The sequence below is a fragment of the Lates calcarifer genome, linkage group LG10 (assembly GCF_001640805.2).
Source record: "Lates calcarifer isolate ASB-BC8 linkage group LG10, TLL_Latcal_v3, whole genome shotgun sequence".
Classification (NCBI taxonomy): Eukaryota; Metazoa; Chordata; class Actinopteri; family Centropomidae; genus Lates; species Lates calcarifer.
This window is the reverse complement of record NC_066842.1, coordinates 23,679,517-23,697,508: the sequence shown is the minus strand read 5'-3', so window position 1 is coordinate 23,697,508 and position 17,992 is coordinate 23,679,517. Positions and strand designations below refer to the sequence as shown.

General features: G+C 39.2%; 1 protein-coding gene across 3 annotated transcripts in view; it reads right to left on the bottom strand.

Moving 5' to 3' along the window:
* spon1b (spondin 1b) overlaps nucleotides 1–17,637 on the bottom strand; it is a 106,464-nt gene extending 88,827 nt beyond the window's left edge. For all 3 annotated transcript variants that reach the window (XM_051073587.1, XM_018704157.2, XM_018704158.2), the window contains exons 1-3: nucleotides 17,485–17,637; nucleotides 9,955–10,194; nucleotides 7,639–7,745 (exon numbers count right to left, since the gene is read on the bottom strand). In XM_051073587.1, the coding sequence (XP_050929544.1) occupies nucleotides 7,639–7,745; nucleotides 9,955–10,194; nucleotides 17,485–17,548 (411 nt within the window). In that variant the 5' untranslated portion in view covers nucleotides 17,549–17,637. The remainder of the gene's footprint in view (nucleotides 1–7,638; nucleotides 7,746–9,954; nucleotides 10,195–17,484) is intronic.
* Between the last annotated feature and the right edge of the window lie 355 nt (nucleotides 17,638–17,992).

Sequence of the window (17,992 nt, the reverse complement as noted above, 5' to 3'; positions counted from 1 at the left end):
CACCAAGACTGAAGCTCTGTCAGTCAAAAGCAGGCACAAACAACTGGCTGGAGGCAGAAGAGAAAGGGAGACAGCGAGTGAGGAAAGAGACATAGATAAGTGAAGAAAAGAAGAGAAAGAAACCATAAACCATGCACTTCACCTGCCACCCCCACACCATTTTCAAATGTATTGTTTTTTGTAAATGTTGGCATTCAAGACAGACAAGTTCTAACTGGCATGTTTGATAGTCAAGTCAGGACAGGTAAGTTCAAAAGTCAGAAAATTATCTCAAAAGCCAAGTCTGACAGTTTCTAGTCAAACAATCAAACTAGGAACAAGTAAAACACATCAACGTTTAAATCACTTGTAATGGGGAATGTGTGAGAGATGGAAGGACAGACTGAAAGTGAGACAGAGAGAGGAAGAGAGTGTGGGAAGACTGGTAAAGGAGCGTTTGTTTTCATTGCAGAGGCTGGCATGTCTGTGTGTGTCCACGGTTTGTCTATCTCAGTCTCTTTTTCTCAGTCTCTCGCTCTCTGTTGAGACAGTAAACACAGATGCTTCAGAGTGCCTGCACAAGCAAACGCAGAGCCCTGTTCAAACATACACACGCACACACTCACACACACATTATCACGCACACAAAGACAGAGAGGGAAACAGACATGGCAAACCCAGGCTTTAACAAACATCTCAGATCCCTGGAGAAAACTGACAGTAAGAGTGATATTAGTGCATGTGTGTTTGTTGGTTGGTGTGTACATTGCAGGATCATAATTAAATGCAAAACAGTTACAAAGGAGTGAATACTGTTGAAACCTTTGGGATTTGAGTACAGAGATGAAACTTCTCCACCACCTCTTGAAGATGAGCTTATTTCAGAAAGTAACAAAGTCCTCGTCTTGATGAAGACCTTGGAGGCACCAACATTTTGCCTTAAGCTTTCCATCAATCAAAGCAGTACTATTACTGCAGAATACCACTGAGATCTTGGGGCTATCACCTATATTGCATCATATTACATTTTGTGGCTAAGCCACCCAACTAAGGCAGCAGTGTCACATATCCAAACAGCTACTCTGTAAAAAAAATAGTGTGTGTGTGTGTGTGTGTGTGTGTGTGTGTGTGTGTGTGTGTGTGTGCGTGTGTGTGTGTGTGTGTGCGTGTAGGGGTGGGGTGGGATTTTTTCAATTCTGTGGCTTTTGGCGTTCAATTACACAAAATAACATTGGAGAAGCGGGAGCATATTGTTCATTGGGTCTGTTTAATGTAAAAATGACCGCAAACCTCTTTTAAAAAATCCACTCTTTACAGGTCTATCAACAGTTTTAGTACTCCATTGCCTTGTAGAGGTCAATTCAAGAGAAATTTGAACAGTTTCTATGAGCTGTTGCTGTCATTGCTGTCAATTGTCATTGCTAGAGTGTTTGTGTGTGATGTCTGTGCCCAAGCAGACTAGATAAATGTACTGTCTCTGTTCTATTTGTAAAGGAAGCTGAAATGATTTCTTTCCTGCCCTTCTTTAAATCTGTCATGTCCTTTTCTCATCTCAGATTTTCTTGTGCAAAAGCTCTGATGTTATCAAGGTTTTGCTGTGAAAAGCTCTGGCAATGACAGACAAGTCTGCCACCTTGACGAAAAGTGCATACTCAGGGAACAGACGAAATGACACATGGAGATATGCAAATGCAATATGGTAAAGTTTTATCTGACCATTCTGAGTCTGAATAATCCAGAAAACATACTGTTAACTCTTGGGTCATACTATACCTACTCTCCATGGACCTACGTGGCTTGGTGGTCAGATGGTCTAAAACTTTTTACACTGGCCCAAGCCTACTAGTGGCCATACTAATTATGACAGGAGGCAAATGAGGAAGTCAGGTGACATTCTTGTATAGCGACAAAGTCTGCTTAGGGAAGAGGTTGGGGTGGATGGATGGACTTTAATACAAGAGGCTGCTCAAAGTCAAATCAACAGTCCAACTTCTCTTAACTACGACCATGTTCAAATAAAACAAGATCATCGATGATCATCTTACTTTAGTAGAATCCTTAACTAACCCTGACCAAATAGTTTTTGTGCCTAAACTGAACCATGCCATGGCATTGTTACATTGTCATAGAAAGGTTAGTTTTCTCAATAGTGATTTTTAGCAGTATCTCTGTGTCCTCACCTGCCACAGTAGGGAGCGCTATTTCAGGAAACACTGAAAGGAGGAGGGTAGGGACAAATGGGTTGTATCAGAAGGCAGGGACAAATGCCCTATATGGCAGTTTAGGTTGGAAGACTTGTTGACTATACTCATTTCTTTTTCTTAACTTGATAGACAGCTGTTTTGAGTTTTACAACCAAAATGTCTCCAGTTTCAAAACACACCTCCACATTTTTTCCCAGATCCAAGTTATCACTTTTGGCTTCCAAAAAGAATGAAGTGGTGACATTTTCAATGACACCAAACAATGCTAATTACTTTTCTTTTGCAAGTATTTTTGCTTGACCTATTATATATTATCATTATCATTACCATAATTTCACACTATAAAGTCAAAATATTGTATGATTAAGCATTTATTTGACAAGCTTCATAACTATGTTTGTATTCAGATGGAAAGCTTAATGATCCTCATTTGGTCACTATTTTTGTTGCTAAATGCTCATCACTGTATTGTTTTTCCATGCAAATTTCCACAAATCAACTGTCACTTGATATGAACAGTAATGCACAAGGACAAATCCGATGTTCAGTTGTCAGTAATGGTGCCTCAAGCCTGATTATGTTGTCCATCACAAACAATATTTGTGAGTCAGCACACACCTAATACAGAGACTTAGAGTTCAATTACTGGCAGAGGTATCTTTGGCTCTTCTATGTTTGTGTTCTAAATAAATAATGTTCACGACTGGGAAGCCAGTGAGGGATCAGCTTTTGGTGCTACAGTTGTGATTGTTGTTTGGTATCACTACATGGAGGTATCAGACCCTATTGGGACAGCATGAACCTGTTTTCTGTTTCTGAAGTTTGTTCAGTGGTGGTCAGTCATTACTCATTCTAACAAATTAGCCAACTATGTCAAAAAACCACTTTTTGCTGCAGTTGGAAATTTGAAATAATTTCCTGTGCAGTAGAAAAATGGCTACCAGACACCAAGGTGTGCATAGCAGCAAAAGTAAAAGCTTTGACTGTAGCTTATCGTTAGATTATAGAATTTCGTTATAGGAAAATGTTTGAGTGACAAAAAAAATAAATTTTGCTCATATTTGTAACATCAATTCACAATACTCCCAAAATTATTTGCCACATCCCTGCGAGGACTCATCCAGCCTGACACTTGAATAGTCACAGCTGAATGCATTAAGCAAGAAAAAGTGGCCTCGCACTCATAGTCTTGATGGAATATGTAATTAATAAGCCATAATCAGTGTAGAGTACAACATTATTTATGTAAACCTCAAGCATTTGAACCAACCAGCTTGTCAAGCATATTACATAAAAGTTGTGTAGACTGTTCTCTGGCACCACTGGACATTCCTTGAAATAAACAAGCATGCAGTTGTCCTTGCAAATTCCTGATAATCAGAAATCAGGGACGTTTGTGAAACTCAGGCTTATGCAGCATGTATCTATCTTTTGGTAGAGAAGCAATAATTACTTTAGGATCACATTTGAGTGTGATTATTCTGTCTATCAGGTCACCATCATTACAACCCTGCACACATCCTACATGTCCTTTTCTATAAAGCCCTCTAAGCTCTGCTTCGCTTACATAATTGCCTCTATCTAAAACCTACGATTTAGCTATGGCACTTTAAACTGATTTGGTTTGTTTATCCCCAGCTAAACTCAGAACCCCAGATAATCTGTGAAGAAAAAAAGAAGATAATATCTCATGTCTGCTCATCTCTCCCCTTATCCAAACAGGCTCCATTTGTCTCCCTGAGCAATAACACATTGCTGGCCTAGATAAATATGACCCACGTCCCACACTAACACAAGGAGAGCTGGGAAAAACACACACACCGACCCTTATGTATACCCACATGCCCACTTGGTGCATATATGTACAAGCACAAAGACACACATTTCCAAATAGACAATGACTACAGACTCAGTGGGATACTGAGTCTCTCACATTCACACAGATATACTCTCTAAGGTCTGACACATTAAGACAGAAGTCCTTTAATGGTAGTAACAGGGACAAAGAGCAGATTATTGCTTAAGGAAAAAACAATGAGCAGCAACTCTCTGTTATTGTGTTTTAGTAAAGCAGCAGGCGGGCACATTCCAGGACAGCTGCCAGAAACAACCGAGTACCAGAGAGCAAGGAGAGAGAACAGCCATACAGGGAACCACAACTGTGACTCCTCTTCCACTGCACAATAACAATAATGACATTGCAAAACTAGCTGCATAATTAACTTGTGGAAAATAAACTGTCAGGAATATGAATCATTGTATTCAACTTCATTGTAAATAAGTATTATTATGTAAACCTCTCTGATAAAGAGAGGCTGAGTTTGATGGATTGGGGTCATTTAGATAAAAAGCCAGACTCACTGTCATGCTGCATCTTCTCTTATCGACCCACTAATAAAACTGGGACACAAAGGATGGTGTATTTAATAAATGAAATCATTCTAAAACTAATTTTTGATACTAAAATGAATCTAAAGTAAAGTTTCTTTTTTTTCTTTCTTTATCTTTTTAGTATGGTCAATTTTTCAGATATATTCTTTGAACATTTGACTTGATTTGATTTGTGTTTTGATGTCTAAAGAGGCCTTATCACATATGTGGATAAAAGTGTCAATTATAGAACAAAAAGTGTCTGATGGATTTGCCAATATATGTTAAATAGATTGAAAAGCCTGATTGTCAGGTTTTTATTTTGTTCACACTCAACCCGCTCTGTTCCAGTTTCTGTTTACTGCCTACTCCCTAGTCTCAGCCTCACTCCAGACTCTGCTGGGACATTGAAGTTGAGACTGTAAGGTGTTTATTGTGCAGGGAGCAAAAATCAAATAGAGCAGAGTGAGCTGACATGTTTGATTTTGGACTGTTTAAACCCAAAGCAAGTTGATGTCTAAAATTTCCATGCGCTACACAAAATGTGCTTACTCCTGTGTCCTGTTGTGAGAACTTATTCTATCATGAAACACCAAACTCCTACTGAAAAACCATCAGTGCAGACTTCTCAGCTGTTTTTATCCTGCCTGAAGAGCTCACACAAAATTACCCTTAACTTGCAATTGCTATATTCCATCAAATTCTATTGAAATGTGGTCCAACCTTAAATAAATATACAAATCTGGTCACTGGCTGACTAACAAACAACTGTTATACTGTTATAGCAGCAGATTAATGCCTATTGTTTTGGAATGGGTGCAATGTTGAAGTGTCCACATATTTTTTTCAACCTTCCCACATACTTTTGCACAGTGTAAATTATTTTCTAACTAATCCATTCTAATGCACATAATAAAATACTGCTAATAAATCCATGAAGGCTATAATATTTCGTTTTTGCTGAAACTGTTTTGGAGAGGTGTTTGTTTAACTTGTGCTCATTTGCAACTGCTTGTACAAGTAGCTTATAGGGCTGTGTGATTCGACAGATATATCAGCTGTAAAGTGCAATTCAAAGCATGCTCTAATAGGAATTGGCAGTTGGAGTTGGGCCATATTCTGCACATTCCTGTTAATGATAGACCGATAAGGTTTTTTCAGGGCCAATACCAATACCGATTATTAGTAGTCAAGGAAAACGATAACTGATATTTGGAGCCGATATTCATTTGCAGTAAACGAGAAAATATTGGCGTCAAAATTTTGGTATAATACAAACTCCAACACTTACTTCGTTTAAATGCCTTTAAGCATATGTTTATTAAACTGATTTTCAGATTTGCAACATATTAAAGGTTTTTTTTTTATCTTAGACAATAGACAGCTTTGTTTTAAAATTCTAACAAAAAGTGCAGGGAGCTCCCAGGCTCAGCAGCAAATAAATAGCTCCCTAAAGTTTTCTACAGTAAATAAAGTTTTCCAAAATTTCAATATAACTGAAATGTTATTTCATCTTTCACTTATCTTTGTTTTAAGTTCAAACAAAAACAAAAAGTGCAGGGAGTTCCCAGGGTCAGCAGCATCTCTTATAAAGTTAACTGAAATTTTAAATAAATAAATAAATAGCTTCCTGGAGTTTTATAAAGTAAATAAAACAAAGTTAAATTAAATTTGCACAGAAATCAATTAGTAGCCCCAACTGAGCAGCACCAGATTGTGGTGCAAAAAGCAGAGTTGTTCAGTGTGCATGAGCACGGTGCATGCACAGCTTTCACAGATGGTGCTGTGGGCAGGACAATGCTGGAGACAGAATAGTGACTACAGACAGAGAGACGCGGCTGCATCAAAGCCAAAATAACCGCGTTTTAAATTGATCCCTTATCAGCCGTCAGATTAAAAAAAACGCCTGATGCCGATATGCGTCAAAATGCCGAATATCGGTGCCAATAATCAGCCCGGCCAATAATTGGTCTATCCCTAATTCCTGTTACACTGATTTCCATCTCTCACAAAACAGGGCAGTGACTAATTTATAATTAAACCATCATTAGTGGTTGCTGCCTGATTGACTGGTGCTGAAAATCTTACAAGGTGATTTATTTTGTTTAATTGAAGTTGAGCAGCCGGTCAGGTGGCTGGATGAATGGATGGATGCAAAATCACAAAAGTTTGAGCCCAAACATAAATGACTGTTTATCAATCCAAATACAGGGAACTGATTTGGTCACTGTAATTTCTTTCACCCCCTTATCAATGGAAAATCCAGGAGAAGTCACAATATCATTGTTTGACTCAAGTACAAGAGTGTTTACAAACACAGATGTTCCTAACATGATTAAAAAAAGAGGATTATAATTTGAAATTAAGAGTTGGCTAAATACCTTACACTCACTGTTCAACCTGCATGCTGGGAAAGCAGCATTACTACGAAATCTCATCAAACTTGTCAGTCTGCTCTTCAAACTGCTGGCTACATGAGAGGAACCTCCTGCTCTGTGTAAAGGTCTGGTTAGGATCAGCATGAGGAAACACAGCTACGGATGTGTGTTCCTGTTTACACTGAGCAGGAGGTAATTGAGGAAGTCTGGCTCTCTCCTCAGGAGCTCTTTGCTGCTTAGTGGGAGTTGTGTTACTACTGAACCAAACACCTCACATCTCTCTCCTGCTTTCTCTCTCTGTTTATCTCTTTTCTCTCTGTCCTCACATGCCTCTTCCTCTCTATTCTCCTCTGCCCTCTCCTTCCCTCTCTCCTTCCGCTGCAGGAAATTTCTCCTACTTAGCGGGAAGGATGCCATGTCTGCCTCACTCTGGAAAAGCTGCACCAAAGAGGCAACTAAATTGTTTTTTCTTCTCCGCCACAACAGGAGAGCTCAGTTTCCTTGCTTCATCCAGGGGAGCTGTGTTGCATCTGTCAGCAACACCTCCTTTAACCTCCATATCAGAAGACAGCAGGGAGCAGCTAAGTCGACTCTCATATGCATTAAAGCATGCAAATGAGATGTTTTGCAAACTTTCCCAGAAAGCTCAAAGCACAATCAGTATGCAGAGATTCTGTCTTTTCCTCTCCACACCTGCTTATTCTTACCTGGAACTGGCCAATGTAGTCATCATCTGTGGTGCCCTCTCTGCCCTCCTTCAGTGCAATGAGGGTGAAACCTCTGAAATAAGCAGGGCTGGTTGCCAGGAGGACCACTGTAAAGGAAGAGAGACTATGTGTATTTTCTCCACAGAGAAACTGAGCAGTAAAAAGATATTCACACTGGATCACACTGCATGACACAAGGTCACCCATCGATGATGTTGGAGAAGCACATGTGAAAGCTGTAAACTTTAAGCATCAATGCGATGTGGAAGAGTGGGGGCTGTAAACAAAGGCTTAGCATCTAATGCTAGAATTTTAAAAAGTCTATGAATCTCATGCAGGGAGTCTAGTGCAGGGAGCTGGCCAGGAACGGGAGCCATATGATGAAATGTGAGTACACAGCAAAATCAGAAGTGTTAGATTTTCAGTGTTAGAGTTGAAAGTAAAAATATAGAGTCGTTTCAACTCTTGTTAAAGTCTAATTCGACTACAAGATAGTTATTCCTCAGACAGTGTCAGTGTTGATACAGAGAGTTAAATGACATACTCTGCTAACAACTCTACAGAGTTGATTTCACTACGTAGCCAGTGTTATTGCCAGAGGTCCAACATGTCTGTTTTTTTCCAGCATGGAGGCGGGAGACCAGCCAGCTGCAGCAAATAGCAGTTAGCAGTCCACTGGTCCCTTATGTACAACAGAACAGTGAGGTAACACTTTATTCTTCTTTATTTTCAAGGTGAGGATGTGGTAATGGCATGTTTTGATTCACGGAGGTTAATGTGCTTGGTCTGCACGGGGGTGTAGTGGTTAGCACTACTGCCTCACAGCAAGAAGGTTCCAGGTTTGAGCCCTGGTTCAGGCCCCGGGCTTTTCTGTGTGAAGTTTGCATGTTCTCCCTGTTCTCTCTCTGTTCTCTCCAGGTTCTCCAGCTTCCTCCCACAGTCCAAAGACATGCAGGTTAACTGGTGAATCTAAATTGCCCATAGAACTGAATTAGAGTGTGAATGGTCATTTGTCTGTATATGTTGGCCCTGGCGATCTGTACAGGGTGTATCCTGCCTCTCGCCCAATGACAGCTGGGATAGGCTCCAGCCCCCCCCCACGACCCTTAAGAGGTATAGATAATGGATGGATGGATGGTGTTTTTAAAATACAGATCAACTGTACAAAGAGTTCAATTGAGTTCAATTTTACATCCTCTACAGTGTTAATATGGCAGTAACTCTGTTCAGTGTTAAAAAAGAATATATGGATAGTGTTAACTTTTGACACTACACACTAGTGTTGTATAAATTCAACACTCACCTGTGTTGACTAGTGTTACATTTTAACTATTGAGAGAGTTGCTCCAACTCTGTCATAGTGTGAAGTATTTAACACATTCAAAAGTGTAGTTTTAACTCTATGTAGCGTGGACCAATATAGACACTTTCAAAGTGTTGAACTTAACTCAGTAGGTGTTGAATTAACACTGCTGATTTTGCAGTGTTAATTCAACACCTACTACCTACTTCAACAATGTGTGTAGAATTTTTTTTCACTCTTGTGCATTTACCTTGCATTTTCATATCCGCCCATTTATCCCAAAACTTGCCCTCGGCACTGAGAAGGATGATGTCAGGCTTTTCAATCTCATTCGTTTTTTAAAAAGTGAACTTACTCATTAATTAAAGGCTATGAGGTTTTGGGGGAGGAACCTATTTTATCCCTGAAGTTGTGTATTGAGCCCTAGTTTGCTAAAATGTGTTGTCACAGCCAAAAAACTGTATGACCTGGAATACAATCTCAGTGGGGAAACTTTAAGACAAAGTGAACAGCATGCGAGGTCTTACTATTGAAAAAAGCTGAACTGCAAACTGCCTAGTGTTCACTTCTAAACTCATCAAGAATCTCTGATTTTTTAGGCAGAATAGGGACTTTAAATTTGAAGGGGTCTATCTATCTATCTATCTATCTATCTATCTATCTATCTGTGAGTGTCTGTGTGCGCGCGCATGCATGTCCACTTGCTTTCAGGAGTAGTAGAGGAAGTGGATATTAGTCATTGGACATTACACTAAGTAGCCTTAACGAACCACTACTCTTCTTGCAGAGTTGGCAGACAGGCCAGTTTGAAAACTGTGTCCTCCCACCTGCAATTTCTAATGACATTTTCGAATACTATGGCTATTATTTAAGTTAGTGAGTTGTTGGGTAATTGGATATATTCAAGCTTTCTGGAAATAAAGATTGTTTTTTTTCCCAACTTCATTAAACTGTCCACTGGTTCAATGGTTTACGCACGGATTGCGTAAACTAACTCTGAAAACAAACTATACCTCTGTAGGTGCTGCCAGGTTGGTAGGTTTCCGGGTCCCCCTCCACTCTGAGCCTGAACTTATGATGTCCATCCATCCGGGTCCCCTGGGTCTGTGCCTGGAGAATCCGCCCGCAATACCCGTCCGACCTGCCTCCGGAGGGCACCTCAACGAAGGCGACGGCGTTGCACACAAAATTCGAGACGAAGTAGTACTGCAAAAGCAGCAGATGCAAGCACATTCCCATCTTGGAGCAGCAGCCTAGAGATGAGAGTACAGTGTCCAATCAAAAATAAAAACAGTAGTGGAGCGGTGGAACAGCGGACAGAGGATCAGCTCCTTCCACGCGAACTCCTCCAAACTACAGCAGCGTCACAGTCGGTGCTAAAGGTAAAGACAAAGAGACGGAGACGAGTCCATCCTGAACTAGGAAGAGTGCGTCTGGAGCGCACCACGGCGAAGTGAGAGAGGGCAGAGAGAAGCTGCTGCTGCTGTTTCCGGATTACTCGATGCGTAGAAACAGCAGGATCCGCCAAAATAACCAAGCCCGGTGCACGCGGCTGTCTCTTTGACGTGAGGCGAGGGAAGGTCCAAGCTGGAGTTGCACTCGCGAATACGAGCCAGCCCTCAGCAAATAGACATACAAGCAGAGAGCACACACACTGTCTGTCTGTCTGTCTGTCTGTCTGTCTGTATGGATCTTACACATGGAGCTGCCTCTTGGGGAAAAATACAAATGTGCCGGCTGTTCAACCACGGCAACACATTTTAAATTCTCTATATACTGCTGGCTGCACGGAAGCAGAGGGGTTAGATCAGCTCATTACAAACTCAACTGTGAGCAGTATAGTTACATGAGAAGTAAATAAGGAAAATAATTATGTTCATTCATCCTCATCTCCTGTGCGTACTTACGCATTTTGCTCCAAGATGACCTTAAATTACCATGTTTCATTAACAAATGAACAAAGACCATCATTTAATATTCTTCTTTTATGTGGATTACATTGAAATTGAAAGAAAAGTGAAGTTAGATAACTTAAGTTTAAAAAAATTTTATTGGTCCTGTCCTGTGTGTATTTACAGATTTTGTGGTGCGAGGTGTTTCATCAAAAATGAGCGATGAACATCACTAAATATGATTCAACGATAAGCACAGAGAAATTGTTAAAGTCACGAATATATAGCAGCGATATATAAAGCAACTGATGTGCTTTCTAGATACAACACACTCAAGGACACCTGAGTGGAGGCACCACAGCTAATTGAATTGCTAACATGATAAATAATTTCTATCTTAATAAGCCTTATACATATGAACACATGCTCCATTATGGCCTATTGTCATTTTATATTCTCACACAGACTATAATTCCTTGTAAGCAGTTTTACAAGATACAGATACACTTATACTAGAAGACAGTGACCACCAGGTGTCGCCAGAGCATCTCTGCACCCTCAGGTCTTCTACGGATACTTAATAAATTAGTCACTCTCCTCATCACCGTCCCCCTTTACTCTTCCACCTCTACTCTTTATTTTAGGGTAGAGAAAAGAACAAGGAACTGTGGAAATGAGGAAGTTTTAGGTCTCATAAAAATGTGTAGTTTAAGCAATAAATTGAGTTTGGTGATATTTTGATCCATTCCCTTCTTTTAAATGTATCTTGTTCCTTGACAACATTTTGTAATCTCCATTTATTCTGTCTGAATTGCAGAGGAACATGCACAACTTTGATTAACTATGGCTTTCCTTGTTTATTTAAAACACAGCATTTATGATCAGTGTCTGATTTTAGGTAACAAATGTGTGTAAATAATAAAAGCTCACTGAAACAAGGTTCATCGAATAAGCTCGCACCAAACTGCTTTTCCTTTAGTGTTCATGGCTTTGCATCTAAATGCCAAAAGGAGCGTTACCTAGCTGAGATGGTTAAACTAAACAGTATCGGCCTGGATGCCTCTGTGTGATGGATCCCATCTGGAGTGACTCTGCACTATAAACTGTCTGACGGATGGCTGACATCTGGACTGTACCCTTGACCAAGAATGAAAACAACTTGTTTGCACACCAGCCAATAACATTCCTGCATTCTAATATCCTACTTTTTTCTTCAGTTTGAAGAAATCAGTATTGGTGTGAAACCTTGAAATGTTGTTCTCTTGAACTTTATATGAAATGGTCATGCTCAGGGTAGCTTTCTCTTATACAATATCTACTCTTATTCATACATGTTAAAATAATTCACTAGGGAACCAGTATGAAATAGATGTCTGAATAGATAAAAAATTTGTTTCTTTGGATAAAATCCTTTCTTTTTCAAGGTCCTGTAGGCTCTGTAATAATATATGCATTTGTCTTTAGTCGACTTGCCTGCTTAAATAAGACTTTCATGAAGGTAATAAGGCTCTGCTGCAGGAAGCACAGGCCAAAAGGGTGTATTAAATATGAAAATTGCACTGAATATATTGGGTGGAAGTCATTTCCTCTAATGGACTATAACAATTCTAAAAAAGCCCTGGATATTGTGGCCCAAGTGTGTTATATATTGCTTTATTCAATCCATCTTCAGGTAATGAAGATGGATTGAATGTATTGAATTGTTTAAGTTAAGTGTTTATTGTTAAAAGAGTGATTGTTAAAACATATTCCTCATTTTGTCTTTAATTTCCATAAAAGGTGAAGAAGACATATTCCACTTAAATAGAGGTGCCACCACTATACATTTTTACAGTTTTACTCAAGAGTGCCTGTTTGGAAGCTAAACATAACTGGAGAAATTTCCTTACAGTTAAGTGCTTTGAGACCAATGGTCACTTATGACAAGATTACTGGTACAAAAGTCTGTCCAGTGTCATGTTCAGTGTCCATGCTATCTCTTTACTAAGTAGCATAAGGATTTACAATTCAAAATTCTGCATATGTATTACAAATGGACAGCTTGTTTGTTGTCCTACCAGAGGTGAAATATGCCTTTCACTGACATAAAAGTTGTGATATTTATGTGTTGTGTGGCCGGCTTGCTAACATTAACTACTGTTAGCTTACATTCTGGAGTCACTTGGTCTTGTTCAGTCACTGAGGCTAATGTTCTGAGACAGACCGAGCTGAATTTTCTTAGTATGCCCAACTGCTTGCCCAAACCTACTTTTTCTTACATTGAGGACCTAAACATGAGACTTGACAATGGTTTTGGTTAAAAAAGAAGAAGAAGAAGAAAAAGTAAAAGAAAAAGAATGAATGGAGCCTTTAGTTGCAAGACTAGCACAATAAAAGCACAATAGCACCATTCTCACAGCAGATATTTGGACTCAAACGCAGGTGTAACTTTAAAAAGAGATTCCATTTATGTGTGCCAGTAGAACTGTTATTTTGAATACTGGTTCAATGAGAAGGCCCACCACCATTAATGTAACTAGGTACATCTGTGTTTTTATCACAATAAGCTCAAATGTATCTTGTGGGGAGTCTTTTTGTTCTGGTTTCACAGGAAGTGAACAAAATTACTAAGCCACACTGCTCTGATGATTGTCTTAATTGAAGTTCAGACAATGCTAGACTTGATTACTGATTGCTTCATTATTGGTGATTGTTATATGTATTGTACTAAAACATGTGCACAAGACAGCAAGGAAATGATTCTGACATTATTTCTCTTGTCAGGTGTCATTGTTAATACAATATCATGGGTAATATTCATGATAAGTCACAACCATTATTGCCAACCACTGAAAAACATGGTATCTTTACTTATTTAGGATCTTACATTGGAAAAACAAAATTGCTAAATAAACTGTCACAAAGCCTCTATCAAAGCTGTTTTTTTTTTAAACTTCATTTCAAAGTTGACATTGCAGGGATACTGTAAATAACCTTCATTGGGCAGCAATGTAGGCTCTTAAGTGCTTAAACTGTATGTCTAAAAATAAAATCTAGTCACATGCATGAACACTTCTATCACAGCGGGTACCTGTCAGTAAGTAGTAAGTAGTGCACCAAGCTGGTTGCTATTTGAATCAGAAAATTGCTTTAAATGGCTTTCCCCACTCTAATATAGGATATAGGCTTTCTATGTTATCCATTTAACGATCTATATATCACCGTATATATTTATATCACTACATATACACTGAACACAAATTGGTTAAAGCTGAATTAAATAGGAAAAAAATGAAAGCTGAGGAAGGTGTAAGTATATTGGATCTAGTGTATGAAGTAAGTTGAAATGTCATTTGTAACCTTTTGTCCTCAAGGCCAAGCAGCAAACTCTGTTATCTGTGCTCTGTTGAGGAGACATAAATCAGGACTGTCATCATGTCTTTGTTAAAGACAGGCATGCATGCAATGCATACACTCACATACTTCTAAAGCTGCTCTAACCAATGCTAACATTTTTTATCATCTACAATTATCACTCAACACAGCAGTTCCCCTCAGTTCTACAGAGCTTTTCAGCATTTTTATTTAATTGTTTCGGTTTTACAGTCTCTATTTTGATTCAGTTTCACTGCTCTCATTAACACAGTAGCAGCAGGAATCAGTTTTACAACTGTTTTGTAGGTTCCCTACCTGCCCAGCACATTGGCAAAGTTAGCAACTAGCTGGTGAACACCAGAAATTTCCACCAGCAATAGGTGGAGACAAAACCAGAGCTACTGTACATGGAGAGTGAATATTCACATTTTCATCAAAACCCTGTACGTTGGTATCTATTTGTGTGTGTGTGTGTGTGTGTGTGTGCATAGGCATTATTTGCATGCTTGCATACCTCCCTAGCTAAATCAATCATTCATGACAAATTGGTGAAGCTAGAACAGTGTTAAAGCACTTTTATGGATATTACTTTCATGCAGTCCCCGTGCATGGACATCTTCCCTCTGTTCTATTTCCAAACTCTCACGGCCCTGACACTCACCACAAATATCTAGTTCTGTCAGTCAAATTTAACAAGCTATAGATGGAGGTGGGGGGTTAGGCTGTGTCAGTGGCAGCCATCAGAACGAAACAAGAAAAAGACTGAAAAAGATTCAAATTCAGAGGAGTGACAGGGAACTGAATTTAAGTAACCGCAGGAAGAGCAGTGTATAGTGACACAAAGCTGTGCTCATTGTGTGTTTATGGAGCTCAAGATGTCACTTTAGGTTGTCCAGTTGTTCTGATCACCACTTAAGAACAGAGTAAAAATAGCTACAACACATTTGAATGGAGTCACTTAATAGTTTTGGAATAAATGTTAAGAGTGGGAGGGGGAAAAAATCACCCAGCTCACAGAGAAGAAAGAGCAATGTTTCAAAAGTAGACACATCTCATCAAATCTTGAAACATTATCATCCCTGTTTCCACCACAGGATTGAATAATTGAGCTGACCCTTAGAAAGGGAGGAGGTGATGAGCTTGGCTCTGTTTTGTCACCTGTGCCTTTACCTCAAACTAATTTCTCTTCTATTTAATACATTCTGGCTGCATGTGATTCTGTTTTTTTTTTGTTTTGTTTTGGTTTTTGTGTTCCTCCGCTTTCTCATCCTCTTGCTTGTCTCACCTCACACTTCTGTCAAAATGTTCTTATCAGCATCACTGTGGTTATATGGATGACAATGTGGGCGGTGGGTCAACCTATGCATCTACTGATGATTGTCATGACATTTTGCTATTCATGACATTCATGGCCCCAGAGGATGAAGTTAATGACTTATCCTCTGACTTTTTCATCTTGTGCCACTATGAAGTTGATGTCTGTGGTTTAATTTATTCACTCTAATTCTTTGGTTTATGACTAGTGTCTAAAAATAAAAAAGATAACATGACAACAGATAAAACAGTCCTGCCTGATTGGCATATGTGCCATCACTCTGCAAAAACTGCATCACCTACTTGACAAATGTCCTTACTATATGTTGCTCTGCTGCATCAGTTTCTTCAGGCCTGAGTATCACTGACCTCACTGCAGCGTAACTCTGAATGCAGCTTTGAATATAGCAAAGCCATGTCTGGAACATTGCTTTGACTTCTTCATTCAGTGGTTCTGGTGAGACTTTACATCATAACAGAAAGCCAGATGGATGAGTCAGAGTCCATGAAAATGTTCTTCTACTTGCATTCATCTTTTTTCTTCCTTATTTTCCACTTTTCTCTCAGATTGTCTTATTCTGAGGCTCCCTTTTCCCCTATTCTCTTCATTCTTACCCTTCTTTATGGACATGATAACATTTTATAAAAAGGATGTTTTTCATCTTGTTAGCTAGATCTAATGAGATCTATTCAAGGCTGCATTTTTCCAAAAATATACATGTAGGCAAGTAGGAAAAAGCATCACTCTGAATGAAATGCTGCAGTATGCCACTTTGCAGGAATTCATTTCAGATGCTTGGTGTTATCATGAGTAGGAAATGCTCAAAACAAAGATGCAGTTTCAAATGGAACACTATGCCATACATCTGCATAAGTATGATTAGATATTACTAAACAGCTGGATGAATGAGCCTGTGACTGAGCCAGTTGTTGTGAAACATTGGTAGTGTAATCAGTCTATGTTTATGTTATGCTGGACTTTCACCATACTCACCATATGCAGTAACTAAATATTAAACTTCCAAAACCAAAATGATTGAAAATGGTCAAGGGCAAAATTAAGCTTTTCAACAGGTGGCTAAGTGTCTTTCAAGAACAATTCATTGTCGGTTGGTCTGTGTAGCACAGTGCTGCTGAGTTCATCCAGGGGGAACTGATAGGAATATAAAAATGGAAAAATTCATGACACCGTATTCTAAGCCCAGAACTATTGATGTGTACCTCATCAGCAGGCCTGTAACTGGCACACACCAATGCACACACACGTACCATATTTTCTCTCTCATGCACTAACAAATACATACACACCCATATTTAGATTTACAATCCCTGTTTCACGCCTCACTTAAAAATTTAATGTGAGGTTGCATTTCTTTTTGCAAGGTCAGGGGTTTATAATCTCCATTTCCTGCAAAAGAGCATGTAAAGATTTTGCTACTAACAGCACATAATTGTTTTATGGGATTTGAGGTCATGTTTGTTGCAGTTGTTGCATAAATGCACAAAATAATCATTGGAAAATCCAATTTACACTCATTGTATGGGGCACCACCATCCAATTTTGAGATGGAAATCAGGAATATTAATTTTGATATCAAGATCAATGTTAATATCCATGCCATAAATTTTAATCAGTCTGATATCTGAGATTGTGATCTCTCGATTCACCATTGCAAAGAAGCACACAAAACTGTTGGGTCTACATGTGTATTTACAATTTATTGATTACTAAAGTGAATATATACATAAAAGAGTGAAAACATGTGCAATAAAAATAAAACAGAAATGTAAGTATGATCAAACTAGCATAGGTGAACTAACAGCAGATAACATGAGCAGAGTGATATGGTGGAAGCAAATAGTTTAGTCTGTAACTGTAATCTATTTGTACTGAATTTTGAGATGTCTATTGATGGCAAAAATTAAAGTTTACTTATTTTATCATCAACCCTTGTCACAAGCAGAATGTTAAGACTGGCCTACTGTGAGTTGCAGCAGCTGCAGACTTGGCTGGAATCCAGGCAGTTGAGGTTGCGGTGGTAACCATGGAAAAACAGGATCCAGGTGGAGGCCGTTGTCTCCAGTTAACACGGTGACGGATTCTGCCAGTGTCTCAGCGGTTCAGCATTAAGTTTGCTTGTAGACTTCTTTCTTTGTGCGGCAGAGCTTTTATTCTCTGTGAGGGTAGTATCAGGTTTACAGGCGGAGTGAGGTGGTCTCAGCCAATCATGATTCATTGTCCTCACTCTCAGTTAGAATGAAATATGATCCCTTAATAAACTCTAAATTATTAATCATTGGAAGACAACATTGGAAGAGTTTCTGGGGGAGACCTGGTCTGGTTAGGAGAGACGGCATTCATTCCCACTTTTGATGGAGCATCTCTCATATCTAGAAATCTGTTTATGAGTTTATTAGGAAGCCAAAGCCCTGACAATCCAGAGTTCAGGCCAGGAGACAGAGCTGCAGTCTTACACGCTTCTCTGTGCCT